The sequence below is a fragment of the Aythya marila genome (genome assembly GCF_965140915.1).
Source record: "Aythya marila genome assembly, chromosome: 1".
In the NCBI taxonomy this organism is placed as follows: Eukaryota; Metazoa; Chordata; class Aves; order Anseriformes; family Anatidae; genus Aythya; species Aythya marila.
Genome location: NC_139042.1, coordinates 88,478,992 through 88,493,082, shown reverse-complemented (window position 1 = coordinate 88,493,082; position 14,091 = coordinate 88,478,992). Strand labels below are relative to the sequence as shown.

At 39.1% G+C, this 14,091-nt stretch overlaps 1 protein-coding gene across 1 annotated transcript in view; it reads right to left on the bottom strand.

Moving 5' to 3' along the window:
• Nucleotides 1–744: 744 nt before the first annotated feature.
• The window catches only part of LANCL3 (LanC like family member 3), a 36,725-nt gene continuing 23,378 nt past the window's right edge, over nt 745–14,091 (bottom strand). The window contains exons 2-5 of the mRNA XM_082766758.1: nt 12,542–12,665; nt 10,925–11,122; nt 9,048–9,255; nt 745–8,011 (exon numbers count right to left, since the gene is read on the bottom strand). Coding sequence (XP_082622884.1) covers nt 7,852–8,011; nt 9,048–9,255; nt 10,925–11,122; nt 12,542–12,665 — 690 coding nt within the window. The 3' untranslated portion in view covers nt 745–7,851. The remainder of the gene's footprint in view (nt 8,012–9,047; nt 9,256–10,924; nt 11,123–12,541; nt 12,666–14,091) is intronic.

The following is a 14,091-nucleotide window of genomic DNA, read 5'->3' as shown; positions in this document are numbered from 1 at the left end:
TCTCAGTGCAGACCCTTGGTCCATGCCCACCCGGCTCTCCCCTCCGAGCTCCTCTTTCTCCTGGCTGGTGCCCAGGTAGCTGCAGACCTGCCCGAGCAGATCAGCTAGGAACCAGAGACCTATTAGGAGTACGCTGGAAAGGCGAAGATGTGGAGTCTGGGATCCTTTTAGCCGATTAATGGCACAGCACTAATAGCTACTTCTGCATGCCAGCTAATAGGCTGTAATGCTACTTAGGTTGTCACCAGATTTATAGAAAAAGTGCCAATAACACTTTGTTTGGGATGTTTCTTGACTGCCTTTGCACTGGCAAATCACGAGTCCCATCACTCACCTCTAGCTGAGCTCAGCTGATGATGCCAAAGGGGAAACCTTGCTCTGGGTGCACCTAGGTCGTTGTGGTGCTCTGGTACTGGGAATGGAGGGCTTTTACTGGGATCGAAGCAGGGTGAAAATAAACAGCCGAGCGGCAAGCTTCAACCCACAGCCCGAAAGCAGCCTGTCTTCTGTTACCTCCTGTGACACGACCATGGGACAGTTCTGCTGAATCACTAAATGCAGCCTGGATGTTTTGCCTAATTCTCACAGAAATGATTCTTACCTCTGATAACACAGTACTGCTGAAAGCCCTGGATGCCTGAGTCACTGCTCCAGAAAGGAAAGCTGCCGGTGATAAAGAAGATAAGGAATTGACCGGAAGATGAGGAATTAACCAATGCAACACAAAATCATACTGTTCAAAGTTGGGCTTTTATTTAAGGCAAAATATAGTCACAGCTTTAATATTAATATTACGGATATACACAGTTTGTTCTGCCACTATGAAGCTTAGTATTATCTCTGCTTTTAAAAAGCTATAAAATCTATTTTCTATCATAATCTACAATACAAAACTAATACAATAAACACATTCTGAAAGATCACAGTGTTTAAAACATCAGAAGAGCAGGGGTCCTGCTTTTAAACAATAAGGTGCATTTCTAAAGAATCAAATCACCTTGATTCTAAAGGGACTGTACCACAGTATGGCTGCGGATGGCTATTACACTGAGACATGAATCTAGGGTGCAGCATGTACTCAAATCAACACTATGTTGGAATATACTGAATATTCAAGTGTTGCCAACACAAACTAGATGTGAAATTACACCCTTTATTGGTAATGCCATTTAGTTCCCTGCACTTCTAATTGGTATTGGCTTTCATGCATATTGCAGACATACTGAGTAAAAATGGGTGTAAAACTGCTATCAGATAGGGCCCCGCATATACAAGCACGCGTGCTTTCCTCTTACTGTACGAACAAGTCTCGCTAATACCAAGGATTCATGTTGAGAAAAGCCTGCAGGTTTGGGACCCAGAATGATGCAGTTCTGCCCCAGTTTCACACATGTGGAAGGCCCTAACCTTGCATGCCTGAAATCAAGTGGAGGTTCACCATTGACATCAGTGGGTGGCATATCTTGCCTTGAAAATGAAAGCATGAGGCCAAAACATTAGCAAAATTAGACTGTTAGAAATATTTCTTCTCTTGTGTGGTCATGGTAATGAAGACAAAAACAGAGCCCAGTTTCAGGTCAGACAGCCTTTCTCTTCGGTATGAAGTAGGAATAAATATTTGAATAAGATTTGTTTTCTGTTCATTACAGATTATCATTAACTTCGGGACTTCTGGTAGTATGTGTGAATCATAGAATCACAGAATGGTTTGGGTTGGAAGGGACCTCTCAAAGATCATCTAATTCCAACCCCCCTGCCACAGGCAGGGACGCCGCCCATCACACCAGGTTGCTCAAAGCCCCATCTAACCTGGGTATGTATAATCATGCAGTATTGTTGATGAATATCACTGCATTACAAAAGATCTTTAATTCAAATATCATTTTACCACTTGTCAAAATAAGTTTTTAATGATTTTTCTGCCATTTTAGTTGGTATTGCTGCGCTTGACCTAAATGCCTTCACCTTCTTATTGGGTCATGCACTGAACAAAGCCAAGGGACCCTCCTTGTACATGTTAAACATAAATGCAGCTGTATGTATTTTCAAACAGATTGCTGTTTATGGATTAACTGTTTTTTTTTTTTTTTTCCAGAGCGTGATGTAAAGTTTTAAATATACAGAGTACAGGACTAACAGTGACATCACTGACAGTATAAATATATCAGAAAATTTATTAGGTGAAAGACAGGTCAAAAAGTTTGTGCATGTTGGCTTTTTTTTTTTTTCACTTTGTAAGCATTGATAATGTACATCCCTTTTATTCCATTAAATGATAGGGGTAGGCAGTAGGTTCAGCTACAGGCAATTCCTTCTTAGGCAGATTTTTTTTCTCAGCATATGATGACTTTGCTGTAATGACAATGAAGAGTTCAAGGCAGCTATAACCTGTTAAGTACAGCGCATACTGTACCACAGCAAACTGTGCTATTCTCTTGGAAAATGCCTATTCACATCCCTAAACTGCTGTATTGTTTTGTGGACCCTGAGCATTTTTGGGTTATGGCTTTGAAGTATGTCATTCTGTCAGTAATGTGATTTTTGGTCATTTTCTTATTTATTTTTAATTTAGTTTTACGCCGTTTCCTACTTAATCCAGGACATCTCTGTATAAACTCAGAGCAATCTGAACTGTGCTGTTAGACAACAATTGCTCATCTGTGTAATTTTTCACAGGAAGATTACTCTTTAAAATCCACAGAGCAATTCTTACTCCTGATATACTAGTTTTTCCTACAGATTAGAACATGCACTCATGTCAGTGAATATTCAATGTATGTAGGAAATTACTGCACCTGAGATTTATTTGGCAGACCTTTGAGATACACTCTGTCCATGGATCTTATAGGACAAAATTTCAAGACAAATAACAAGGTTATATTCTCAAAATGCATGCATATGCTAAAATAGTTTGCTGTTTGCATAAAACATGCAGTATCTTGGTAGATGCTATAACTGTATATGCAGGTAATGCTTCACATACAAAAAACTGATTGATCATGAAAGTTTCCATTTGTACACATTGCACCTGTACATTTTTGAATATATCAGATACCTACATTTATTTTTTTTCCATGGGATTAAAAAAAAATCAATGTTATCATGCTCACTTAATGTCCATGTAATTATTATTAGAACACCAGAGTGGCATTACTTAATTTCACCGAGTGGCAATGAGGGTGACCACTTCACTTGCATTCACTTGTGCATAATTCCTAGAACTATTTCAATGCGTATTTGGGGAGGTTTGGTTAGTTCCCTTATTTCTGATTGAGATCCTAGATAAGTGAATGTGTTGCCTAGCAAGTCTTCCCCTTTTGTTTTATTTAATGATGCATATCATCGGTTACAGTTATTTTACAATATAATGTTTTTTCCTTAGCAGTTGGGAAACGGCCAAGCCAGTGAGAAGAGACCACCTGGGAGCGTAAAAATAATGTAATGCAAATAAGTGGAACACTCCTCTTCGGCAAAAATCAATTGATCTTATTTTCAAGAATAAAAGACCCAGGCTGCTTGTTTAGCCTTCCAAAGTTAGAAGTCTTTCCATAGACTGGGAAAGAAAGGCAGGGAAACCGAAGGAAACAACGGTGCAAACAAAGCAGATATTGAAAGCAGTGGCACAAAACAAAATCATTATCATGCTGGGAAGTTGTAAATGGCAGGGAAAAAATAAGATGTGTGCATTAGAACCGTACTGTTGCTGAAACGGATTGCATGTGGCTCTATGAATGCTAAAATCACTAAATCTTGACATCACAGATCTAGTTTCCCTCAAAATTATTCTATGACAGTAATCTACGGATGACCTACCAAAAGTCATGGATAGCACATAGGTCCTTAAACTGCTTTGTAATCTACAGCTTTACTCACAAACAGCACCACACAAACACAGGTACATCACAAATAAGCACCAATACCAGCACAATGCATCCCTTTTGCTTTAACTGCATAATCAGAAATACTATTATATCACTTAAATTCCTATTGCCTACGCTTTAGAAACATAACACAGTAGAGAGACTAATGTGCAAACGTGACTCAGTAACTTGTGTTTTACACTTTTAAAAGAGGCTTCTCAAGTTTCTGGTATCACAGTCTTTTGTCACAGCACCATGGCACAATCTGTTCAGAAATACAATTTTTCAGTCTATTAGGCTTGGTTTTGGAGCAGGAGGAAGCAGCATCCAGCTGAGAATATCTAGCGAAGGACACGCAATTGATTTCCCCGAGCAGTACAAAAGGAACACAAAGGACCTTATTTTTTATCACACCAAAAAGTGCCAATGGCTCTACTCAGGTTGCTGTCCTGTCCATGCATTTAATGCAGCAAATAAAGGTTGCAAATTTAATTGTCCACGCATTTAATGCAGCAAATAAAGGTTGTGTAAAATAGTAAGAAGGAAAAATAGCAATTAGAAGATTAGAAGTAGGAAAAAGATGGAAAACCGTGCCCATTTAACGAGTGGTATTTTCAGAAGAGCCCTAGGGTATACTGACATTGTTCAGAAGCTGTGACTACAGCGCATACCTTAGTCCAATTGCATCAGATAAGAAAAGCAACAAAGCTGTAAGAATGAGCTCAAACTGACACATACAATGTGACAGATGAGTCACTATATTCCAAGATTTTACACAATGTATCCTATGAGACTGGATGTCTATGTTACTATGATTTATTTCTTAAGTTTTAGTAAATACACTTTGTGTGTTGCTCTTGGTGACCTCAGTGCTGAACTTGTGGAACTTGCAGAGAGAGAGATGGGACCTAGATTTTGAAAACTGGGTGGTTGCATGGGTTTTCTCATTGCTGAACCTATCAAGTGAGCATTTTCTTTCTCATAGGATTAGTATCAAATGAAGCCAAACACATGGCTTCATATGTGGAGAAGGGTTGCAGACACAGAAGATTGTTTTGCTGGTGCTGCAGAAAGCAACACAGAGCAGATCTGAACCTTCTCTGAAACTAAATCAGAAGAAATGAAATCTACAAAGAGACGTGGGGTGGGGTGGAGGGAGCACCAGAAAACTGGCACTGAATTCTTCAGATAGATTTAGATTATTATAGAGTTATATTAAAAGATAAACGACGGTAGGAAGTTAAGCATAATAAAATGGGGCGATTTTATCTACTACTGTTGTGGTAAATTTTAACATATATGTGGTGTATGTTACAATATCAGCATTCATGACCTGCTCAGGGTCTAAACTACTATATTTATTTATTGTGCTCTAGACTTACTGAGGTTTTGGCAAAGGTTTTCTCCTTCAAGCATCTCCTGACAAATAAACAAGTAAATGGATGAAATTAAATGCTTTGGCATAGTGAAAATTAAAAAGTGCGTGCTGGGAAAATCGAAAGGTCATGATTACTCTGTTGATAGGCATAGATTCTGTTAAGGCTTAATTTTTGTTTGTTTCTTTGTGTTTTTTTTTTTTTTTTGACTGTGTAGTTATCCGAACACTAGGCTTCTTTTTTTGTTTTGTTTTGTTTGTTTGTTTTTTGTTTGCATCTATAAATAAAATAATTGGCAATAAATGTAGGATTGCAACAGCCTGTGCCAGACTGTGGCAGAACCCATTTATTTCTCTGTCTTACGATAAGATAAAATGCAATTGCAATAGCTGTCTAAATGCTCTGACACAAATGTTACTTACACATTTTAGCTGAGTGCCACTACCCTGCAATACAAATTGAGACTGACATGTTGTTGGTCATGGGGAAAAAGTGGATAGGCCACATGTTACCTTCCTTCATCTTTTGTGTAAAAAGGTTCCGGTTATGAAATAGATTATCCCTATGCATTACAGTAAGCAACTAGAGGAGAATCCCAATGGGCTCAGGATCTGCACTGCTGAAAATGGACTTTGCTCTGATTTAACAGGTGCTTTTAAACATGGCTGGGCAGAGCACATGGACTTCCCATTCCCTTCTGGATTTAGCCTCACATGTGTACCTCTCTATGAAACAACTGTACACAAAAATTGTACACATCTCACTGCTCACAGTGATGAAGTGACAGTAATGGCTTCCTTAAAAGACCCTTTATCCCACAAATAAACCTGTAACAAATGTATATTGAATTTTAACATTCATCAGAAGATTCCCAAATACTTGCTAAGCAGATACAGAACTACATTGCTTTAGTCACCAGTGAAATATGGTTACTTCTATGTTTAAATAATTAATTAGAGCTGCACAGTGCAAGACAAATAGCAGAAATCCTAATCTGCAGCTCATAATAATGCAAGTCATCAAGTTAAAGTAAGAGTGGCATGAGGAAAAATAGGATTACAATATTAAAATATGGAAGGATTGCAAGACTTGGCTCCATGCTATAGCCTGACCAAGGCCCACTGAAATCAAATGGGAACTTTAATCCATTAGGCATAAAAAATAAAGAAATTGTAATCTCCCTCAGTTAAGAATGCAGGAAGAGAGACTGCAATGCTTGGCAGTGCACAGAGGTCAGTTTTTTTTCACTCTAACTGCAATCTTTGACGTACTGGCCTTCCCAATCTATCTGTAAAAGGTAATTGCATTACATTACTCCCATATAAATAAAAATAAATAAAAATATTTAAATATAGGTATTGGCTTTATATTTTTAGTACAAATTACATATTTTCTTTAGTTTTTAATTATCATAATATATATATATAATATGTATAAAACTGGATATAATTGCAACCTTAAGTGCTAGTGCAACTAGTGTTGAGGAAATCATTATTTCTATAGAAATAATTTGGGCATATATATTATTCTGTTAACCAGGAGAAGAAGCAGTTTTGTTATCATTTTTTTCTTAAGCTCAGTATGCCACCAAGGGTTTGCATTCAGTTTGCAGGGTCTTTAATGAACGATTCATCAGGAAAATAGTTTTTCCATTCTCTGAACTATGTATGTCTTAGTTCAGAAGTGTTGCTATAGGTAATTAATTTTTAAAGGAAGCTTTTGTATCACTGAACAATACCTATCTAGCAATGCTGTACTGTGAAGAAAGCACCTGCCTGCTGTGTCTTTGCTATTTAACTTCTTCATCTAAATCTCCTCCACGGCTCCACTCATCTTCCCTGTGAAAGGGAAGGTATTGATGAGTGACACTGTTACGATAAATCAGTAAAGGAGACCAGCTCCCTACCACAGACTGTGCTCTGAAAAGAATGGTCAAATTCAGTCCTGATTTACATACGTGAGACCCCACTCACTGAAATGAACCTGTGAAACTGCCAGCTGAATATGTAGCTACCTACATAACTATCATTATATGCATATGATGATGAAAGAGCTCCAAGATACAGGTATTTCTAATACATGGTACTAGTACTAGTAAACGTGGTTTAGGTAGAAAATCCCAGATTTTGCCTTTGTGCAGTGTAGTGACATATCTACAACACCCTACCCGTTAAGTGCATCGCTGCAGAAGACTTGCTTTTACAGGTCTCTTTTTAAAACATTCTGGATGTATCATTTTCTTCCTTCTTTGCATGTCCCTGTAATTCTACCTTGCCTTTTCTATTCTCCTGTGTAACCACCAAATTAAAAGTTTGATAATGCCCCTTTCTCTCTCACTTGAATAATTAGATTTTACTTCTTATTACAGATAAATATCTACCCCTGTCAGATTTAGTCACTTCCCCCCTTTTTTACTGACCCATTTTTTTGGTCACATGCTTCCCTCCCAAAGCCCCAGAGTATTTACTCCTTCACCTGACTCCCAGCTACATTAAGGCTAGCATTAGTGGTACCACTGGCTTGTTTTTTGTAAATAACCTCTCCCGACACATAAGTGAAACTGCAGGTGCCCTCTCCCGTTGCCAATGGGATGCGGCCCAGAAGAATGCTATTCTCTAGACAAAGACACTGAAGAGAGGAAACTCAGCTTGGTTGGGTTGCAGCAAGTCAGTCAGGAAACACACGGTTCCCGAGAAGCCTTCATACAGACTATATACACTTTCTAATGCCCGGGAACCAGCCTTAAATTCTTCTGTAAATAAGAACTCTGCGAACCTAAGAAACAGAAAAAAAAAAAAAAAAAAGAATTTGTTATTATTTGATGTCCCTGTATATCTACTTCCTTGTTGCTTGAAAGCATCTTTTTAATAATGTTCAACAATTAAAAGAGTAAAAGGTTCGTTATTTAACCTTATCTTCAATATCTTCAATTTTTACACTATTTGATTTCCACTCTAAAGCCAGGTCCATTAGATTTAGAAGACTCAAGCCTTTGTGATCTCTGCATGTGCTGTGCTTCAAGAGCTACGCATTGTTCTGATTTCTATAATGTATATCATTAAGCAAATACTTTTTCATAACTTTTATATCGATTGTTTTTTCAGCAAGACTCAAGCAATGTTTTGAATCGACACAACAAATTATATAAAGCTGAAATAACAAACTTCCAAGAACATGGCTGAAAATAAGTCACCATAATTACCAAACTACTTCTTCGCATTAAAGAAAACAGTAACAAACACAGAATATTATCATATTAAATGTATAATAAATGACAGAAATATAAATCAAAGATAACTGCAGCACTACGACAATTCTCATTGGGCTGTACTTTCCTGCATCAACCAAATTGGGTTTGACTCCACCAGGTAAGCTGGATAGGACAATGTCAAACTGGGCATGGTGAATAAAAAAAAATGTAAAATACACAGCACAGCAGGTCTTGCACTTCTTTTCCACTTTTAGTGGTCAGGGATAGCGTGAAATGCTCTGAAAACCAGAACAAATCGATACGATGAACAGTATCTCATCCTACCCTGCTGCTGGCCTTGTGTACGCAGCTTGGCAGGTTTCTGACCTCAGGTCAGGCCGAGGCCTGGCCATGGGCCATTCCTTCTTTTCCCTCTGCAGGGCTGTGGGCAGGGAGGAAGGCAAGTGAATGCCGTCACCTCTGCCGCCACAGGCAGGCTGGCCTGCACCCCAACGCTCCCAGTACACCAGAAGGCTGGGACAGCAGCCCCTGAGCAGCTTTAAATTCAGTTTTTGAGGCTGTCTGGTGCTACCTTAAATCCAGACGGGTAGGAATGCTAACCTTTGTGCCCTGTAGATGTATTTTGAGTTCCCAGTGAGCCTATAGAGCAGCAGGAACACGTAAGCACTACCAGCCACTCCGTGGCATATGCCAGGTCCCTTCTTCAGCAGGCCTTTCTGCCAGGTTAGCTCTCCGCAGCGGATACAAGTGTCCAGATACTGAGGCTTCTTGGAAACCAGATAAGCTTTGGCAAACAGATACGCAATGCCTAGGGAAACAGCAATGAAAATAGTCTTGTTATGAATAGTACATGTAATAAAACAAAGATAACGCATGAATACGTAGTAGATTGACATGCAATACACCTGCAGTCTCATGCTCTACACACGTCAATGTTACATGTCTACATGTGGAGGGGAGAGTATCTGCTACACTAAAAAGCACAAGGTAAGATGCACTTTCGCACTCTGTGTGAAAACACCGCTTTCAGTCTTTTCAATGCTGTACTTAATTTCAGGTTTCCCTCTAATATTCCCAGTCCTTCAGCAGTTTAAAACAGTAGTCACACTTCTGTCTTGAAAACAATAAACTCTTACCACTGCCTTTTACCCATTTCAAATCCCCATTCACCTCATCGGTTTACAGTGACAGAAAAACAAGGATGGGCAGGACAGGCAATATAGTTTCTTGCATTAGCAACAGATACCATTTTTCTTGAGAAAATAATCTTGTCTTCTCTTCAGTAGGGCACACGTTGCTTTACTCTGGTTATGAACAGTTATGAATACAAACTTCTGTAAAAAAATGCTGTTCAGCTTATTTTTTGAGGGATTCAAATAATTTAATCATAATCTTCAACAGAGCATTGCACTGTTTAGTTCATGGTAACCCTAAAAGAATGCATATGACATATAACCAAATCAAGCACCTGAAGGAATATTTTGAATAGCTCATTTGGGGTCTGAATATGAAATACACTGAAGTAGCTAAAAAGCTACTTGTAAGCTATATGAGCTTTATTACGCACGAAGAGTGATGGGATGAAGGAATTTCTGGGAAAGAACAATAGCAATTAATGAATTTAGATGTCTCTAAATGTTTTCTAAATTAACTTCTTTATGCCCTTTGGGATTTTGTCACCTTGGCTGAGTCTCACTACGTTTCCACTAATAGTTAAACCCACATCAAAGTCTCAAGAAACTGAAACAAAGAGGGCATTTCCTCTCAGATTTCATCACTAGGCCAGCCACACCATAGAAGTCACTTTTTTCGTCTTAAAAAAAAAAACGTTTTCATTAGAGTGCAAGAGCAAGAAGCTTGTTCCTTAATCATACCAATAAAAATATAATGCATCAGCAGAAAGCACATTTGAGGGATATTAATTATGATGTACTTTTTGTAATTTAAACAGAAACTTTTAAAAGCAGTGCCTCAATGCTTAAGGCCATTCTTGAACAGAAGTCAGCTTCTCTGTAACCTATGTTCATGTTACAAAACCAATAGGACTGGTCAGCAACAAAATTCTGCCTGGGGTTAAAAGAGCAATTTCTACATACAGCATTACTTGCCAAACTTGATAGGGTATAAGACTGGATTCTGATCAGCCTTAACTCACGAACCCAAACTAAGTCTTAATGGATCAGGCCTTTTTCTGCATGTCAGTGCTCAGCATTACAACCAGATCCCTAGAACTTTTTCAGCTACGATCACATACATTTATAAACTAAAGTAGGATGCACGCCTACCCTTCCAGCTGCTTGGGCAATAATTAAAACACTATTAACTGCAAGAAAAAAGATTAAATAGTTCACCTCCATCTCATAAAATGCCAAAATCAGTGACATTTAACCTGAGATTATCTTCTTCATGGCATCACCTAATGTGGAAAAACAGTGTGATCAGAATCTGGCTATGCATAGCATCAATGGGGAAAGAACCTGGAGCTCCATGACACCAGTGGACAAGCTCATTCTCCCTCTCGATCGTCTCCCCCAGTTCAGGAGGCCAGTTGCTGTTCTGCTCTTGGTCCATGAGGAAATCAACACTCTGCCACACAAGCTCCTGATCTGCTGGCTGCAAGTACTCGTAGTAGGAAAGTAACATCTGAAGGATTGATGAAAGCCCATGTGCTGCACCTGCAAGGAACAGCAACAGTCAAAAGGAGAGGGTAGGTTTAGGTGCCACCTCCATCCCCCTGGATCTTTCTTTCATGACTGATTTCCTTGTCCAGAGCATGGCTCTTTGGTCTTCTTTATGCACGTTACAACAGTGCTTTAAATTAAAGCATTTCAGGTGCATGACACAATGATTTGTTACTGCTTCTGTCTTTTCCAGTTCTCCGAGCTAAGGAAAAATATGCATGGATTTTGTCTGCTCTCTCTCTGGCATGACTGACATTCTGTGCATGAAGTTAAACTGAACATTAACTGAAAACTGTTTCAAGATATCATTTTTCTTGACACAGTGCTGAGTCTGAACCATTGTTCTGAAGTCTCTCTTGAACCCAAATTGAAACTGGGCCAAAAAAGGCATTTCCAGTTACTGACTGAGAGTATCATCCAGCTAAAACCTGAAGTTCAGCGCAAGAACTGTCTGTACCTGCCAGAGTCTGTGGAGCAGTATTGTTCTGTGACACCTCTGTCTGCTCCCCTGCCAAAGAACTCACTAATATCTGCAAACCAGTCTCGTTTTCTGCACTACGGCACAGCGCCTTGAGGACACCACTAGTGATATGCTCAACAACTTTTCATCAGTGCTTCAGAGGTGCTCCAGCTAAGCTGCTCATGATGGTGACCATATGCTTGAGTTGCATGGCAATTACCAGAAATGCTCCCCAAGTCCCTGCCTGGCAGCATCAGCTTACAAAGTACCTCCCCTGACACTTCTCTCCAGAATTCTTCTCCACATATGCATGGGGACCAGCACCTCTCCCTGCCTCCACCTGCCAAGGGCAAACGCACCAGGGCAGAAAGGAGGGAATGAAACTGTTCTGTTGCTGTATAGGCACCTTTTGTACCCTCTAGCTCTAGAATCAGTCCTTCCCTCCATCTCCTCAATCCCATACAGCCGATTTAGGAAGCTTGATACAAGCCGTGACACTAGGCTGAAGCTGCATTTGGTGCTGGAGTACAGGAGCTGGGGGTCAGGAGTGCTAGACACCCTCCTGGGCTTGAGGACACTCTTATTGTGCTATCTGTTCAAATATCTGCTGCTACATTTTTTTTTTCTAACTGGAGCTGATTGTGCCTTGTTAAAACAGTTAATGTACCCGCAGAGAAATAATCTCAGTCACAGCTAGACCCAAACTGGAACCAGACTGAAAAGTATAAAGGTTCAATTATCCTATTTTAGAATAATGAAAATTAAACTTTTTTTTTTTTTTCACACACAGGAATAAGCATTTCACAGCTAGAAACACTACTTTTAGGAAAGGAAAAGGTCCCAGCTCAGTCAGGAGAAATCCCACAGATTTTACTTATTTTATTTCTGACTCATCTACTGGCTCAGTATCTACACACTGCATTGCTTTGAAGTATTTGGTGTGTTTTACTCACCGAGATACTCTGTTCCATAGTAGGAATACATGAGTGGGAATGGTTTCCTCTTCTTCACTGCATACTGCTTTCCTGATTCCAATATGGCCAGGCAAATTGATTTTATTTGCGCTGGGGTCAGCACCTAAACAGACACATCAAAAACAAACAAACAAACAAGTCTATTATAATAATTTTGTATTTCAGACATTTTTCAGGACTGTGCTATTTTCCTGGTGCACAAGACAACGTACTGCCTTTAATCTTATGAACATGCTGTAGTGTACATTCCTGTTAAGAGTTACTTACATAATACAGTAAATGTACATAATATTTCTCAAAAACAGAGTTTGATCCCATCTCAGGAAAGTGAATGTCAAATCTTAGGTGCACAGAGGTGAAAAGAGGCCCACTAAGAGCCTTTCTTTCCCAGAGATACTTGAACCTGATGAAAGCAGACAGCAAGTATCAGGCAAGCTGCAGAACAACAGCTGTGAGACTGGAGGAAGAGACAAGATGGGAAGAAAAAAGACAACATACCTAGAGAAGAAGTAAATGTTACAGGCTTTATTGGGACATACTGAGCAAGGCAGATTTTTCTTCAAACAAGATTAAAAAAAAAAGAGTAAGCAAGGAAGAGGGTATTAGACTTTATTGAAAATCAACACTACCTATGTGGGTTCAGAAACATCTTACTCAAGAATCACCCCTTGTAACTTTACAGAAATGCTAACAAAAATGAAGTGCGGGAGATTCCTATGAAGGGAGGCTAGCTATGTTTACAGGACTTTGTCATCAAGAACGAGTCAATGCTGCCTTTGTTTTAATGGAGTGCTAGGAACTGACTAACACCTCACTTTTAGGTGTGTTGAAAGGAAATAGGATTGACAAATCCTGTTCCACCAGACATGAACTTTTTCAAGTTGCTGACCTGAAGTATCCAGTAAGGAATCTGTTTTACAGCTTTTAACTGCAGCTCTAATGATACATATTTCACTGCAATCATTTGCAGGTTTCTCCACGTCAGCCACTTGTGCACATTACTGACCAGTAAGTACCTAGGTTGTTGAAATAATTCAGCTCAGCTCAGCAGCATTTTAGCTTTAGGGGAAAGCCCGTATGTCACCTGTGTTTTGCAAAAATACACTTCAACTTGTGAAAAGGGAACCGGGAAAGAAAGGGAGAACAAGCAAAGTGAGACACATAAAAGAAAAAGGCTGTAGGATAGCCTCGACAAGATAGATAAAAATCCTAAAACTAACGGGAATAACAAGATAATGTATTTAAAATGTTTCTGTACACATTTGCTCTTGTAATTTGTATTACCAGAGGTCTTACAATTACTTAAGTTTAAAAAATACCATTTGCAGTAATTTTGCAGGCAACATTTGTTATAAACTATACACTTTGGCAAGTAAGATATGCTACAGATAGTTAATGTCACTTAGAAATTCACTGAAGAATCTTGTTTGTCCATCTTACTTTACTCCCTGACAACCAGGCTTTTTATTACTGCTACTCCAACGAATTTGTACAACCTGGAGAACAACCCAGTTCTGCTCTTGATTAGT